This window comes from Uloborus diversus, chromosome 5, assembly GCF_026930045.1.
Source record: "Uloborus diversus isolate 005 chromosome 5, Udiv.v.3.1, whole genome shotgun sequence".
Taxonomy (NCBI): Eukaryota; Metazoa; Arthropoda; class Arachnida; order Araneae; family Uloboridae; genus Uloborus; species Uloborus diversus.
Genome location: NC_072735.1, coordinates 10,109,380 through 10,123,391, shown reverse-complemented (window position 1 = coordinate 10,123,391; position 14,012 = coordinate 10,109,380). Strand labels below are relative to the sequence as shown.

The 14,012-nt window shown below is 31.0% G+C and overlaps 1 protein-coding gene across 1 annotated transcript in view; it reads right to left on the bottom strand.

Annotated features, from left to right (window-relative positions):
- The window catches only part of LOC129222829 (26S proteasome non-ATPase regulatory subunit 13-like), a 38,953-nt gene that overhangs the window by 21,796 nt on the left and 3,145 nt on the right, over nt 1-14,012 (bottom strand). The window contains exons 2-5 of the mRNA XM_054857381.1: nt 5,593-5,671; nt 4,430-4,464; nt 4,170-4,225; nt 1,192-1,235 (exon numbers count right to left, since the gene is read on the bottom strand). Coding sequence (XP_054713356.1) covers nt 1,192-1,235; nt 4,170-4,225; nt 4,430-4,464; nt 5,593-5,671 — 214 coding nt within the window. The remainder of the gene's footprint in view (nt 1-1,191; nt 1,236-4,169; nt 4,226-4,429; nt 4,465-5,592; nt 5,672-14,012) is intronic.

The following is a 14,012-nucleotide window of genomic DNA, read 5'->3' as shown; positions in this document are numbered from 1 at the left end:
GCTATTCTCTAATCAAGAACTTAAGTTTTAACGAAGGAATACAGCTTTTTAACTATTAAAAATAGTAAAAATATTTACTTATGTACACAACTCAATTTCAAATGATTTCATTATTAGTCGAAAAAAATCTTTTTTAACAAACATTGAATTGTATAAAAACAATAATTAATTTCAAAATTTATAGTATATAACTTGGTTTTAAAATAAAAGAATTTTTAAATCTGAAAAAAATATGCATATAAAAAATATTAAAAAAACCTTTGTATAATCTAAAGCCACAGAGAATAATAAGATGGCAAAAAGCAAAGTTGATTTTCATTTAACATTCAATTTTAGCAATTAAATCGAAAACGCCAAGTGAAATACCTTTTAAGCTCTTAGCAGTATCAATTATTTAAAAAAAAAATCTTGAAATCGTGATTACAGTACACTAGTTACTTCAAGACAATGATTAAAGGCAATGGAGCAAAGTCTTTAATGGCAACTTCCTCTTTGCCTGTTGGGTTGTTTATTTTACGTAGCATGAAACGCCTGGCAGAAAAATTCAAACTACGCAAAAAAAACTTTACAGACACAGAAGCTTAAGAAATTCATCCTGTGGTTAATAACTTAAGATTCAATACTTTGACCTTAAGGGAAAAAAATGCACAAACATGTGTCAGTGCATAATCACACCTCACTAATATTACTTTTTTTTAAACAAATAATTGGCAGAAAATGAATAGGAAAAAGGGGTGTTTAATTTTGCAAGGCAAAAAAAAAAATTCTTCATTTGATAAATTTTCCCTGAACTTTTATTATTTTTTCGAAATTACCTGATATTTCCCTGATTTTTCCCTGATCAATAAACTTCCCTGACTTTTCCCTGATTCCCTGACCTGTCGCCACCCTGTACAGTTCTTTAAAAAGGAAGACAAGAAACAAGTATTAAAATATGTAACACATTTTTAGTAATGATTTTCATTCCATAAATGTCCTTCACTTTAGACAACACCTATTGTCCTACATCCTTAACATAATATCATAGCAAAGATAAAAATGAATTGAAGTTTAATAGCTCTCAAAGAGAGAGATAATCTATGCTGAAATTAAATAAATAATAATGACACTATACTGTTCTACTATTCTTAAAACAATAGCACATATTAAAACTTAACATTTCTTATTTTTTAAAAATCAAGTTAACATTACCTTTTCTTTTGTTTTAGTCATAAACTCCACTTTCTTGTCATAATCTAATAAAAAAAACAAAGCAATTATGCAATTTTGCTCAAAATAGTCACATGAGAAATGAAATAAAGCTAATGCTATTACAAAAATTTTGGTCTAGTGCATTTTTCTTAGTATTTTTTTGAGATGACTACATAATGTTTTCAGTTATTTTACAAATAAATAAAGGTAATCATAAAATATACATAAATCGCTTCAACATTTAATTTTCTACATCCAATTAACAAAGTATATAGTTGCTTAAAATCATACCCGATTGTTTTAAAAAAATGAAGAATAAATGAAATCGACACATAATAAACTAATAAAATCCACACCATGTCTTTTCAATATGTTTTGTTTCAAACTAACTCAAAAAAAAAAAAAAAAAAACAATAATAATAATAATAATTTTCTCACTAAATAAATGGCCTTACATAAAAAATTATTTTTAACAAAAGATTTTTTTTCTTTGTTTTGTACATGAGCTTCTTTGAATTAGTTAAAACAATAAAACATGCAACATTGTTCGAAAACAAGAACATAAACAAAATATCAACTATACGTAAAGTATCATTTTACGTGTTGAAACAGTCAACTCCCTATTATTTAAGAGTGGATAGTCTGGAGTGCAGAATATTCCTCAGTGATCTGAAGGGGGGCAGGGGAGAGAGAATTACTGGGGGAAGGTAGTTCCATTAATTAACTCTGCACTTCGTATACACGTCAAAAGACTGAAACAGTATTTACAGGAACAAGATGGGGATTCATAATTATGGGCGCCCGTATGCAAAATTTTAAGGGGGGACTCAGATATTTTATTCATGTTCAGTAAGTTACCCCCTACACCAGGGCTAAGGCAGAAATACATGAAATACACCACCAGCTCAGTCAATTCCAGCCGAGGACTGCAGTTTCATGCTTATTAGCACTCATCAGCCCGGCATAGGAGTGACTGAGCTGGAGGTGGAAAACCTCTTAAGAAAGCCTAGAGTGCCAAACAAACTGGTAGCTAATAGAGAATTAGCACTGACCAGACGAGTGACCAAAGCAATGGTTCGGTTCAACTCGAATATTGAAGGCAAGGCAGATATATTCAGTAAGTTACCGCCCTATGCCAGGGCTAAGGCAGAAATACATGAAATACACTGCCAGCTAAATCAAGTGAGCCCCCCCCCCCTCCCCCCTCAAACTTCTTTCGCTAAGTTCACTAAATTTGACTTAAATTTGCGATTCTGCGACTCCAGGTTCATAAATTTTTAAAGGAACTGAAACTGATCCCACCCCTACCCCTTTTCGTCACTAAAAGACAGCTTTAAAATTTTGAAAATTAAATTTCTAAAATTTATACAGATAAACATTTTGAATTCCCTTTTCTTAGGTCCCCCAAAGATTGCCTAAAAGAGTTCTGAATACTACAGCTTTAAAAAAATTTTGGGGGGAGAGGGAGTTGAGAGGGAACCCCCAAACCCCAATTCCTATGTTCGCTAAAAAAAGTCTAAAAGTGCGCGTTTAAGACTCCAGTTTCGAAATTTCGCCTAAAGAGAGACCCCCCCCCCCAACTCTTTTTCACATTATCAAAGACTGCCTAAGTGTTTTAAGACTTCAGTTACAAACATTTTTCGGATTAGAGTACCCGAATTCCTCTCTCATAAATTCACCAAAGATTGCTGAAATTAGTGGTTTTAAGACTCTAGTTTCCAATTTTTTCCAAAGCCTCCCCCCATGGGCACCCATATGCAAAATTTTAAGGGGGCTCAGATATTTTCCCCATGGAAACTGATTTGATATTTTTATTACCTTATTCATTAATAGCTGGAAAAGAATATTTTTAACATTTTTGCAAAGAAAAAAGCACTAAAACCAAGGAAGTTCTCATTTCTGGTGTGGGGGGAGGGCTGAGCCCCCATTTGCCCCCCCCCCCAATGTGGGAGCCTATAACCCCCCCCCTTTTTACACCCCTAAAGACAACCTAATCATTTCTGACTTAAATTTCCAAGAGTTTGCAGAGGAGAAATCCAAAAAAACACCCCTAACTTCAAAAATGGCCTGCAATTGCGTTTTTCGATTTTTTATTCTGGAGTCCTCGGGTCACCTTCCCTTTTGCTCTTAGATTATCAAAGATATTAAAATTTTAAGAAGCAGATAAGTTTGCAGACTCCCACCCTTTGCAAAAGTAGCGGAGAGTTTTTCGCAAGCCCGTACTGCCGTTATTTTTCTCTTGTTTCCTTTCTCTCTCCTTCCTCCTTCCTCTTCCATTCTAGCAAGGATTACATTGAAAGACACATTCAGTGATTCATCAAGTTTTGGCAGATATTTAACAGTAACATGTCAAAAATGCTGGAACAGTTGCCCACCGGTGTTTCGAACCAGCTTGAGGTTTTCCAGATTCTTTCCAGAATTCCGATTTTTATTGAATCTTCAAAATCCCTGACAGTTCCCTCTTTTCCCTGTATGTAGACCAACTTTGCTCAGGTTGCGTAAACATTCCATCCCGACAGCAATCACTCTCAAGTCTCAACCCGTGATTCAGATTCAACTTAAGACATTTAAGAGCACACATGATTTTCGTTTCAGATGAAAAAGAGCGCAAATGAATAAGAAAATGCGAAAGGATGATCGAAAATAGTGAGAGAAAAAACTAATCTTTTAAATAGAGACAACAGGAGGTTAATTCAAAAAATCTGCGAGAATAGCGAGCAACTCCAATCTGCAATGCAGTGAGTTGGCAGTAACAGAAACAGAGCTACCTAAAAAAGTTAAACGGCGCGAGTATAAAAGTCACTCTTCCAAAAGCACGCGGCAAACAAAACCATAAAATCGAGAGAATTTTGATGTAAATTCGTCGTTATGAAATGGTACGATAATTAAAGCATATTTTCAAACACCCAAATTTTCTTCTTTTTTTTTTGTCTTGCACCCATGAAGAAAATAAATAGAATCTGTCTACAACTACTTACCGGCTATCTGCTTAACAACAAATTTTAAGATTTCAACAAGGGACAAAGGGCTGATCCTATATAAAATAAGAATAAAACATATAGATGAGATATCTCATGTTCTGGTAGTTGAAAGCATCGTGTCACATAATAAAGAGATCATGCAGACCAATTAACAAATTTCAAAGCCGCCATAAATAGCGTTTTCAAACCATTCATCATAAACTGAAAATTAATCAATCAAAATATGTAAAGTCAATTCAAAGGGGAAATATACTTACTTATTCTCAAAGTCTGAGAGGAAATTGTCATACAACTAAAAAAAATAAAAACATAAATATAAAAACCTTTCTTATTGAATTTAAGGAAAGATAAAATTCAATACTTTGCTCTTGATATGATAAATTCATCTACAGATAATTATGTGCATGATATCAAACTGCACTTCGAGCACTTCAAGCATATTTTACACATGTTACATTTAGCCTTACCCTCTAGGCTAATTTGAAACACATTCCCAAAAATTTTAATGTGTGTCTCCCCCCCCCCCTTTGTGATGAAAATGCAGATAACTTTGTAAAAATTTAAAAAATCATAAAAAAATCAATTTTTATAAATAAATCAAAAGTTGAAAGTTTAGTGAAAATAAAAGCTTTATATAAAGAATAATAATAACTAACAAAAATTATTTAAGGAACTTAAAGATTTTTTTTATGCTAAAACAGTTATTTTTTAAAAAGCCCTATTTTACTTTCGAGAGTTTAGTGAAGAAAATTCTATTTCAGTGATAGATTTTTGGAGAAAAAAAAACTTGTTTCTAATTTGAATTTTTATAAAAGGATATGTTTGCATGCTAATTAACTTAAACTTGCAACACATTGTTTTCTTATTCATTAATTTTGTTAAGGACGTTTTCAAAACTTTAGATTTCACATAAGGTGTATTCAGAGAAAAAACACCTCTATAAATGTATTTTACACATTGAAAATCTGCCTCAAATTTTAATCATGCCTAATATCATGCTTTAAATTGCAAAAAAAAATAAAACAGTGGGGAGCAATTGGAATTTTAAAAACATTTATATATTTGAATGTTACTTTTTATACACATAAATGATAAAATTTTTTAATGTCAAAAATCATATAGTATGCATATCTGCCTTCCATTTCATAAATCCTTTAAAATCTAGCTATTATAGTACTAGCCACTGTTTCCATGTACTCCACTTCTCTAAAATTAATTTCAATCCTTTAAAAATGTCAAGGATTATTTTCACGACTTGAAAATAAAAAATATTAAAAATAAAATAAATCTAGCTTTACCTCTGAATACATTTGTCAACCCAAAAAGGGTCCGAAACAACCCTTACTTTTACAGAACATGATGAAACATGCATTATCAGTAGGTTAAATGATTTTACAGACAAGGCACAATCTATACTTACATCTACAAGAGCTGTTCCTTCTTGAAAGTAAGGAGCCTTTACAATATCAAGGAGTTTTAAAGTAAGCTGATGCCATAATCTGAAAATAGTTGTGGTAAAAATTAGAATTTGAAATAGCTATAACTAATGTTGAATACATAAAATATGCTATTTAACTTTCAACTAGAAATGCTCCGAATATTCAGTTGGCATTCGGTATACACTGCGTATTTGGCAGACAAACCAAAAATTCAATTCTGCCAAATATACTTTATTAGTCGGCAACGAAATAGTAAAGTAACACTACATGACCAAAACTATTGGGACACTTTCAAAAATTCACATTATAAAGGATTTCTTGAGAAATAAAAGACCAATTACTTTGGTAAATTTTTCACATAAAAAGTATGCTTCAGCTGTCATTTTCCAATAAAAGTTATATCCCCCTCGCTTTTCGGTGATCAGTAACAAATTGAGGAAAACAAAAATGTTTTTTGATCATCATTCATTGTAAATAGCTGAGAAAAGCTGTAAATTTCAAAAATTAGTTAGCTTACTATGTACAATCCTTTTTCATACTTTCAAGAAATTAGCTGATATTCACGAAGATATAAGCATTTCTTTCAAAACTAGGAATTTTATTTGAAGGTTTTTGCTCATAACACGCAAAGTTTTCCGTCGAAGCTTACCAAACTTTCAGAAAACTTGACAGCATACAAGAAAGTATAATATTAAAATTTGAAATTAAAATGTTGAAAATTTGATAAGATATAGACATTTAAAGCAATTATTTTTTCACCGCGCATGCGCAAAAGATAGCAATTTATAACTTTTATACTCTAAAGCCGGAACTGATGTGATATACCCCACCCTTGGCGACTTTTTCCTGTTGGCGCCAAGAAAGCGTCGCCAAGAAAACGATGTATGACGACATATGTCATACATCGTTCTTAGCGATGCTTTTTTAGCGCCAACAGGAAAAAATCAGATAAAAAAACATGATCAAAGCACTTCAGAACACAATATATATAAAAACAACATAAAACCACAACAAAAAACATCACGAATATACGCTTCAAAAATACCAGAAACTAGAAAGTTTTTGTACACAAAGAACAATTACTAGAAAGTATTTAAAATGCTTAAATTGACAAATTACTATAACAGCTCACCAATGAAATATGTACCAATAGAAATAAAAGCTATTTTCCAACATGCATTTCATCGAACAAAAACTTTTCTCATACTCTGCTAAAAAAGAGCAAAGCGATTCAAATTGCGATGTTTAAAGCGGAAAACATCCCCAAAATCAATAACTATTTCAGCCAAAAAAGCGCTTAGTTACTCAAATTTCGATGTATGAAAAGTAGAAATGTCTCAACAGAACATCCTAAACATAAACAATACAAAAATACCATACATTTATTTGCTATCCAGACATGCTTTCAAAATACCTATTATATTTTACATAAAATAACACCTTTATATTTTTATAAAATGCTGGAGTCAACTTATTTTCAGAAATTCAGTACCTAAAGGAGGCACGTTAATAGAATGTCTAAATAATTCGTGGCATCGATAAGAATTAACTTTTAGAACAAAATAACCGTACTATTTTTGTAAAATTAATTTACATACAGTAAAAATAAAGTTAAAAACTACAAGAACCCCTCAAGGATTTGTAAAAACAAAGAATTTTGGAAGTGAGAGTTTTTTTTTGAATTCTAAAATAAAGAACTTACCTTTTTATATGGTATAAATCCTCACACTCAGTCTAAAACAATACATCATATGACAATGGCACGTTACAGATACACACCACGTTGGAGTTAACTTTTAATTAACCTTCAAGTTTGAAGAAACTGGCATTTTCTAATGTTTTTACTTCAAAACACAACTACTGAATTTAAACTAACACAAAATAAGCTTTCCTGTAAGGTATATTGCACAAAACAACACGTATCTCTCCTGCCTGAAACCGAGTAAACAACCCAAGTAAACAAGTTTGAACAGATCTAAGATTGCCTTCGGGTTGCCAAACACAGGTTAGTTTCGTCAGGGATGCCATGCTTAAAAAATTGCCTCATTGGCGAGAAAAATATTTCAATTTTGTGCAAAAAAATCGGATGTCGCCAAATGGGGGGGGGGGGGTATATCACATCTGTACCCTAAAGCCCAACTAAATTCCTCAACTCATAATAAATTCCAGTACAATATCTTTAAAATTCAGATAGTTATGAGCAATCTAAAAGTCGATTTTCAACAATTCTTGGTTAGGTGACGAATGGTGAGTGGTCATTAGCAACTTTTGCAATCCTTTACTGTGTTTCATGATAAAACAGATTATTTGTGAATGATCCCTAACGGTTTGTCGCTTATCTATTATTCATTAATGATTTAATTTTAATTGTTTATTATATAAAGAACATTTTAGTACCAGAAAATTGATTCTATAAAGTTACGGGAAAATTTTGACAGCCCTTTAACTATTATTATTCCTCACCGTATTTCGAGGAATAATTCAGCCTTCATTTTCCCTAGAACATCATTGCGTAACGCTTGTGAACATTTCAAACAACTCTCAACCTCATCTAGAATAATTTGCATTACGTCTGCATAACGCGAGGAAGATAAATGTGCCTATATCCTCGACTCTAACGTTAAGATCGTAATGTCTACTACTTTTTTTTTTTTATTAAATACGTCATCCTTTTGTACACATTCAACAATGTTAAATTTCACAAATTATGGGATGACGTACGAGAAAATTTAACAATACTCCACACTGATAAACAATTTTGATATATACAGAAGAAAATAATTTTGTTCAATAAGAAAGAATATATATAAATATTTACATTAAGATAAATAAAAATAAATAAATAAATAAAAATAGATGAAAGCAAAAGAAAATAAAGTGAAACAAAAAAAAAAAAATAATAAAAACAATAAATAAATAATAAAAATAATAATTTTAAAAAATTAATTAAAATGCTTAATGCCTATATATTAAAAAAAAAAGTAAGTAAAAAAAAATTTATCCAAAGAGAAAATGTTCGTGGTCAATTAGAAATGTAATAAGATCTGTAATTTTCTTTTTTGCTGCAGGAAACGAATAATAGTTTTTTAAGTCTTGAGTCCAATTGCCAGAAGAACGAAGATGGAATGAAGAAGTGTGAATGCAATGTTGTATGTAATGTTGAGGATTTCCAATTGATTTGCATCTGCAGAGGTCACTATTTCTAATATGGAATCTTTTCAAGTATGAAGGGAAAGGGCCATGGCCAGTAAAGAAAAAAATTTCATGTCTATTTAAATTCAAAGGAGTAAGTTTAACTTTCGGACGGATTTTGTAGATTAGTCTTCCTGTTATGTCTTGTTCCCATCGTTCTTGCCAATCAGTCAGTAGATCTTGTAATAATTTATGCTTTGCAAAACTTCTTGGAAATGGCAAAGGATGCTGTTTTGTTGGTACTAAGAGTCCATTTGCTGTTTGGTTTGCGAGAAAATCGGCTCTATTGTTTCCAGCAGAGGTTGAATGACCTTTAATCCAAGAAATTTTGATATTATCATGATTTATTAGTTGTTGTTGGATTTCAGCTATTAAAGAGTTTGTTGGGTTTAGATTACCAATTGATTTAATGACTGATTGGCTGTCACTGTACATAATTGATGGTAAGTTATTGTGGGTTACAGCATGATCTATTGCTTCTTTTATTGCTAACGCTTCTGCTTGAAAAATAGAGTTGGAGACATTTAGAAGAAATGTGGTTTCGTCAGTTGGAGTTGTGTTATTTAAAATAAGGAAAGCTGCCGTTGTAGCTTGTTTTGTTTTCGAGCCATCTGTGAAGTAACGGAAGGAAGAAATATTAGTGCTTGAATTTTCCAAATTTGGTGAGTTTATTTGTAATGAAGATGTTAAGGAAACACTGGGATGAAATAAAATTGTTTTGATTTTCTTTTCAAAGGAAGACGCTCGAAGAATTCCAAAACATGTGACAACGTCCTTATTAAGTCTGAGTAATGTTCCCATTTTTGCTTCGTAGGAAATTTGAATATCTAAAGGAGGTATACCGGTGATTATTTGTAAAGAACTATTTGCTGTTGTTGCATAAGCTCCTGTTAAATGTAATAACAAAGGACGTTGTAATTTCAAAAGATTTAAATTCAATCTTGTAGTTGGATTGCTTGCCCAAATTGGAGATGCATAAGCTATTATTCTGAGAAAAACAGAATCATATAAGCGAGCTCTGAAACGAATATTGTAGCCCCAATATTTTCCTGCCAGGCGTCTTAAATGTTGTAAATAATTGGTTGATTTGGTCTTTAGGTGTTGTATATGTGGTAAGAATGAAAGGTTTTCATCAAGAATGATTCCTAGATACTTTAAAGTCCTTACTCTTTTAATTTTTTCAGTCCCATATTTAATATTTTGATTCTTAGTTTTTCTTCTAAAAAGTAATAAACTTGATTTATCTGTTGAGACTTTCAAATTATAATAATCTGCCCATTTTTTGAATTGTATTAAAGCTGAGTTTGCTTCATCTCCCATGCTCTTTATTGTTTCTTTAACAACGCCAATCACAAAGTCATCTGCGAATGCTTGAATAAAAACTCCTCTTGGCATTGAAGTGTGTAGAATATCTTCTGCTATTAATGACCACAAAAACGGACCGCTGCAAGATCCTTGTGGGACGCCTATCATTTGATTATGAATTACAAATTCATTATTAGAATCCATTATTAATTTTCTGTTTTCAAGTAGACTGTGAAGGAATTTTTTCAAAATATTAGGACACCGTAATTGAGAAATTTTGTTATGGAGTTGTGGATGTGGAATGCTATCAAAAGCTCTTTGAATGTCTAAGGAAATTATTAATTTATGACCTGTTATATTATAATCAAGAAGATTTTCCCAAATATTTTGTAAAGCATCCTCTGTTGAATATCCTTTTTTGAAACCAAATTGATTTTTTGGAGAAAAATTTTGGTAATAAAATTGAACTCTTTTAACAACTATTCTTTCTAAAAGTTTTCCTAATGTTGGTAAAAGTGTTATAGGACGATATGAAAAAACATCTTTAATATCTTTACCTTGTTTGAGAAATAAAATCAATTTTCCAATTTTAAAAACATCTGGAAAATAAGAAAGCTTGAGGCATTTGTTATAAAAGCAATGTAGTAGTTGTGGTAGTTTTTCAAAGATTAGTTTAACTATTGCGTAATCTATTGAATCTAATCCGGGGCTTTTTTACTATTACAAGAATTCAAAGAATTTTTAATTTCTTCAATTGAAATTTCTGGTTCAACATTTGAAAGATCATTGAAAGATGAATATGTAGTTGTTGAGATCTGGCAGTTAGATAACGGATTTCTTTGCGGTATTGGATAAAGTTCATTTAAAATGAATTCCAAATTTTCTTTTTGCGTAGCTCCGTCATTAAAAATTGGCAAAGTAGTTGGACGCTTAATTTTTTCAAAACAGGATTTATAAGCTTTACCAAATGGATCAGATGCTTGCTTGCAAAAATTGCGCCAACTTTCTGTCTTTTGTTTTTTGATGTTTCGGAAATATTGGGCTCTGGCTTTTTTGTATTCAATTTTGACTCTAACATTTTCTTCTGGTGTTGGCTGCTTCTTCAATTTTCTTTTTAATCTATTAAGATTTGTTTTTTCTTTTTGTAGATCATTATTCCACCATTTTACTTCAAATTTGTTTGAAATATCTTTAATTTTAAACGAATTGTTGCAACAATTCTGAATAGTAGTAATAAAATTATTTGAGAATTTATTAAGTTCAAATGGTGTTAAAATATTCTGGCAAGAATTAATGAATGGTGTTAATTTTTCTGAAATCTCTTTTTCAAAGTTTTTAATTCCTTTAGATGTGATTTTATAGCGTTTAATTGCATAAGTCGAAAGCTCTTTTTGAAATTTAAGTGAAATAAATTTATGGTCACTTAGGGAATCTACATCATCTATAACATTCCACTGGTAATTATCATTTTGAATTAAATTTCCTTTAATAAATGTTAAGTCAGGCCAGCCATTTCCATTTTCATGTTCAAAAGTTGGTGAGTCATATGAACTATTTATTAATTGCAAGTCATTTGCTTGGTAAAAATTTATTACTCTTCTTCCTCTTGGATCTTCACCAGCATATCCCCAAGATTTACTTCTACTGTTGAAATCACCCATAATTATAATATTTTTATTTGAAATATTTCTCAAAAGACTTTCGAGATTACGTAGAGGGATTCTAACATCTTCTGTTGGTGTTATATAAACTGAAATAATAACAATTGAATCTTCCTTGAAATCAGCTGATATTGCTATATGGTTTTCTTTTTGGTCTATTTGAGAAACTATTATATTTGAGTCAGTACTTATAACAGCAGCTTTTTTACTTAAAGAATAAAAAATTTTCCAATTACTAGGTTGTTCTGGTATTTGATCGTTTTTTAAATATGGTTCTTGAATAAGGAAAAACTTCGGTAACATTTGAGTAGATAAAAGTTTTAAAGAACTAGTAGCGATGCTTCTTTTGCCTAAATTTATTTGAATACAATTCAAAGAGTTAAAAGAATACTTTGAGAACTGAATATTAGAAGAAGGAAAAATTGTAGATGAAGTAAACAAATTCGGATGAGACAAATGATGAAGAGAGGAAGGCAAGTTAATAGAAAACACAGTATTATTCGTCATAATTGATATTCGATTTCAACTTTTGAAGAACAGAAAGATAATAAGGACAAGATGAGTCAGAAGCAGGGTGATCAATCAAATATAAAGGAGAAGAGCTTGGAAGAGATTTAACGCAATTTGCGCATTTCGTGAAATTGCTTTTGCATTCATGTTGAGGGTGATTTCCAGAACAGAAAGTGCATTTTTGCAAATTACTTTGGCATTTGCTAGACAAGTGTCCAAATGCTTGGCAAAAATAACACCTTTTTACATTAATATATTCTCTCAATTTGTAAGTTTCCCATTCATTTTGTAAAAATTTGCATTTCATGAGTATGTTAAATGTGAAAGGTTCGCACTCTATTACGAAATTCTGTCGACCGTTTCTTGTTTTGTAATTGAAATTAATTTTGAAGTTTAAATTTTTTCCTGTATTTTCAAAAATAATGTGGTTTATATGTTCAGTTGTTGTTTCTTTAGGTAATCCTTGAATTAAAATCTTTGGGTTTATTGTAGTTGTAGTTTTAATTCTCGTATTAAGCTGTATGTTAGGTATTGTTAAGAGAGCTTTTTGTAGTTTTTCTTTGTCTATTTTATTGTAAAGATCTATAGCCAGACCTCCATTCCTAATAACACGTAACTTGTGAATGCGTATGTTGTCGCTTGCTGGATTGTATTCTTTTTTCAAAAGTAATTTTAAATCGAAAGAAGAAGTATTTTCACGAAGAGGGTAGACTAAGACGGTATATAATTTTGGATTTTTCTTCATTACATCAGCATACGAATGTTTATATAAAGGAGAAGCCGTTTGATTATCGGTAGGTTTCAATTCTGTAAACGTTTTAGAAAAACTATTAAGTGAATGAACAGGAGAAAATTTAGTGTTGTCATTTTGAAGATGAGCTTTTAGAGGTGTATCAAGCTCACTCTGTGTTGGAGAAGTGTCGACTACTTCGTAAATTTCATTTTGAAAGTCTAATCCATCAGAGGAATGCGTAGGGAAAATAACATGATTAGTATTCTGAAGGTTGAAAATATTATCTTCTTCAATTCCTACCTGATTTTCTGCATCTTTGTAAGTTGAGGTAGTTTTCATAGTAGTGTACAATAGGTTTGTGGTAGTTCGATCTTCTTGAGTTCCTACGTCTTTATACTGTTTTTTAATTTTTAAAGTGTCAAAGTCAGATATAGCAACTCCTTTCAAGGAAAAATCTTCATTTCCTGTCAGTTTAGTAATAAGTGAAGAAGGTGACAAATTATTATTTTGTGCTATAGATGAAATAAGATCTTGACAGGAAATATTATCCGAGTCAATAATTCTTGACTGCAGAATTGTTAATATATTTATAATAAAAGATCTGCATTCTTCCTTAAAGAAGTATCTCTTGTTTGCATTAGTTTTGGCATTAATAATATATTTAATGCAATCAATTAATTCATTAGAAGTGTGTTTAATAGTTGGTCTCAAAACTACTTTATCTGCTGGCTGAATGCCAAACAAATCTGCTATATTTCTTTGAGAAGATGTTTCATTCACATTATCACACGAGGAATCATTTTCTGAAGATGTTAAATCAATTGCATGAATTTTCGTCTCATTAACAGTAGGTACTAGTGCTGCAGTTGAAATTAATGGCGATTTCTGAAATTCAAAATCACTTTCCATTGTTGTACTTTAAATTTGTTTTCATTAAATACTGCAATTGCATAAGCTAAGGCAAAAGCAGAAATATCGCCAACAATGAAAAGAAAAATCC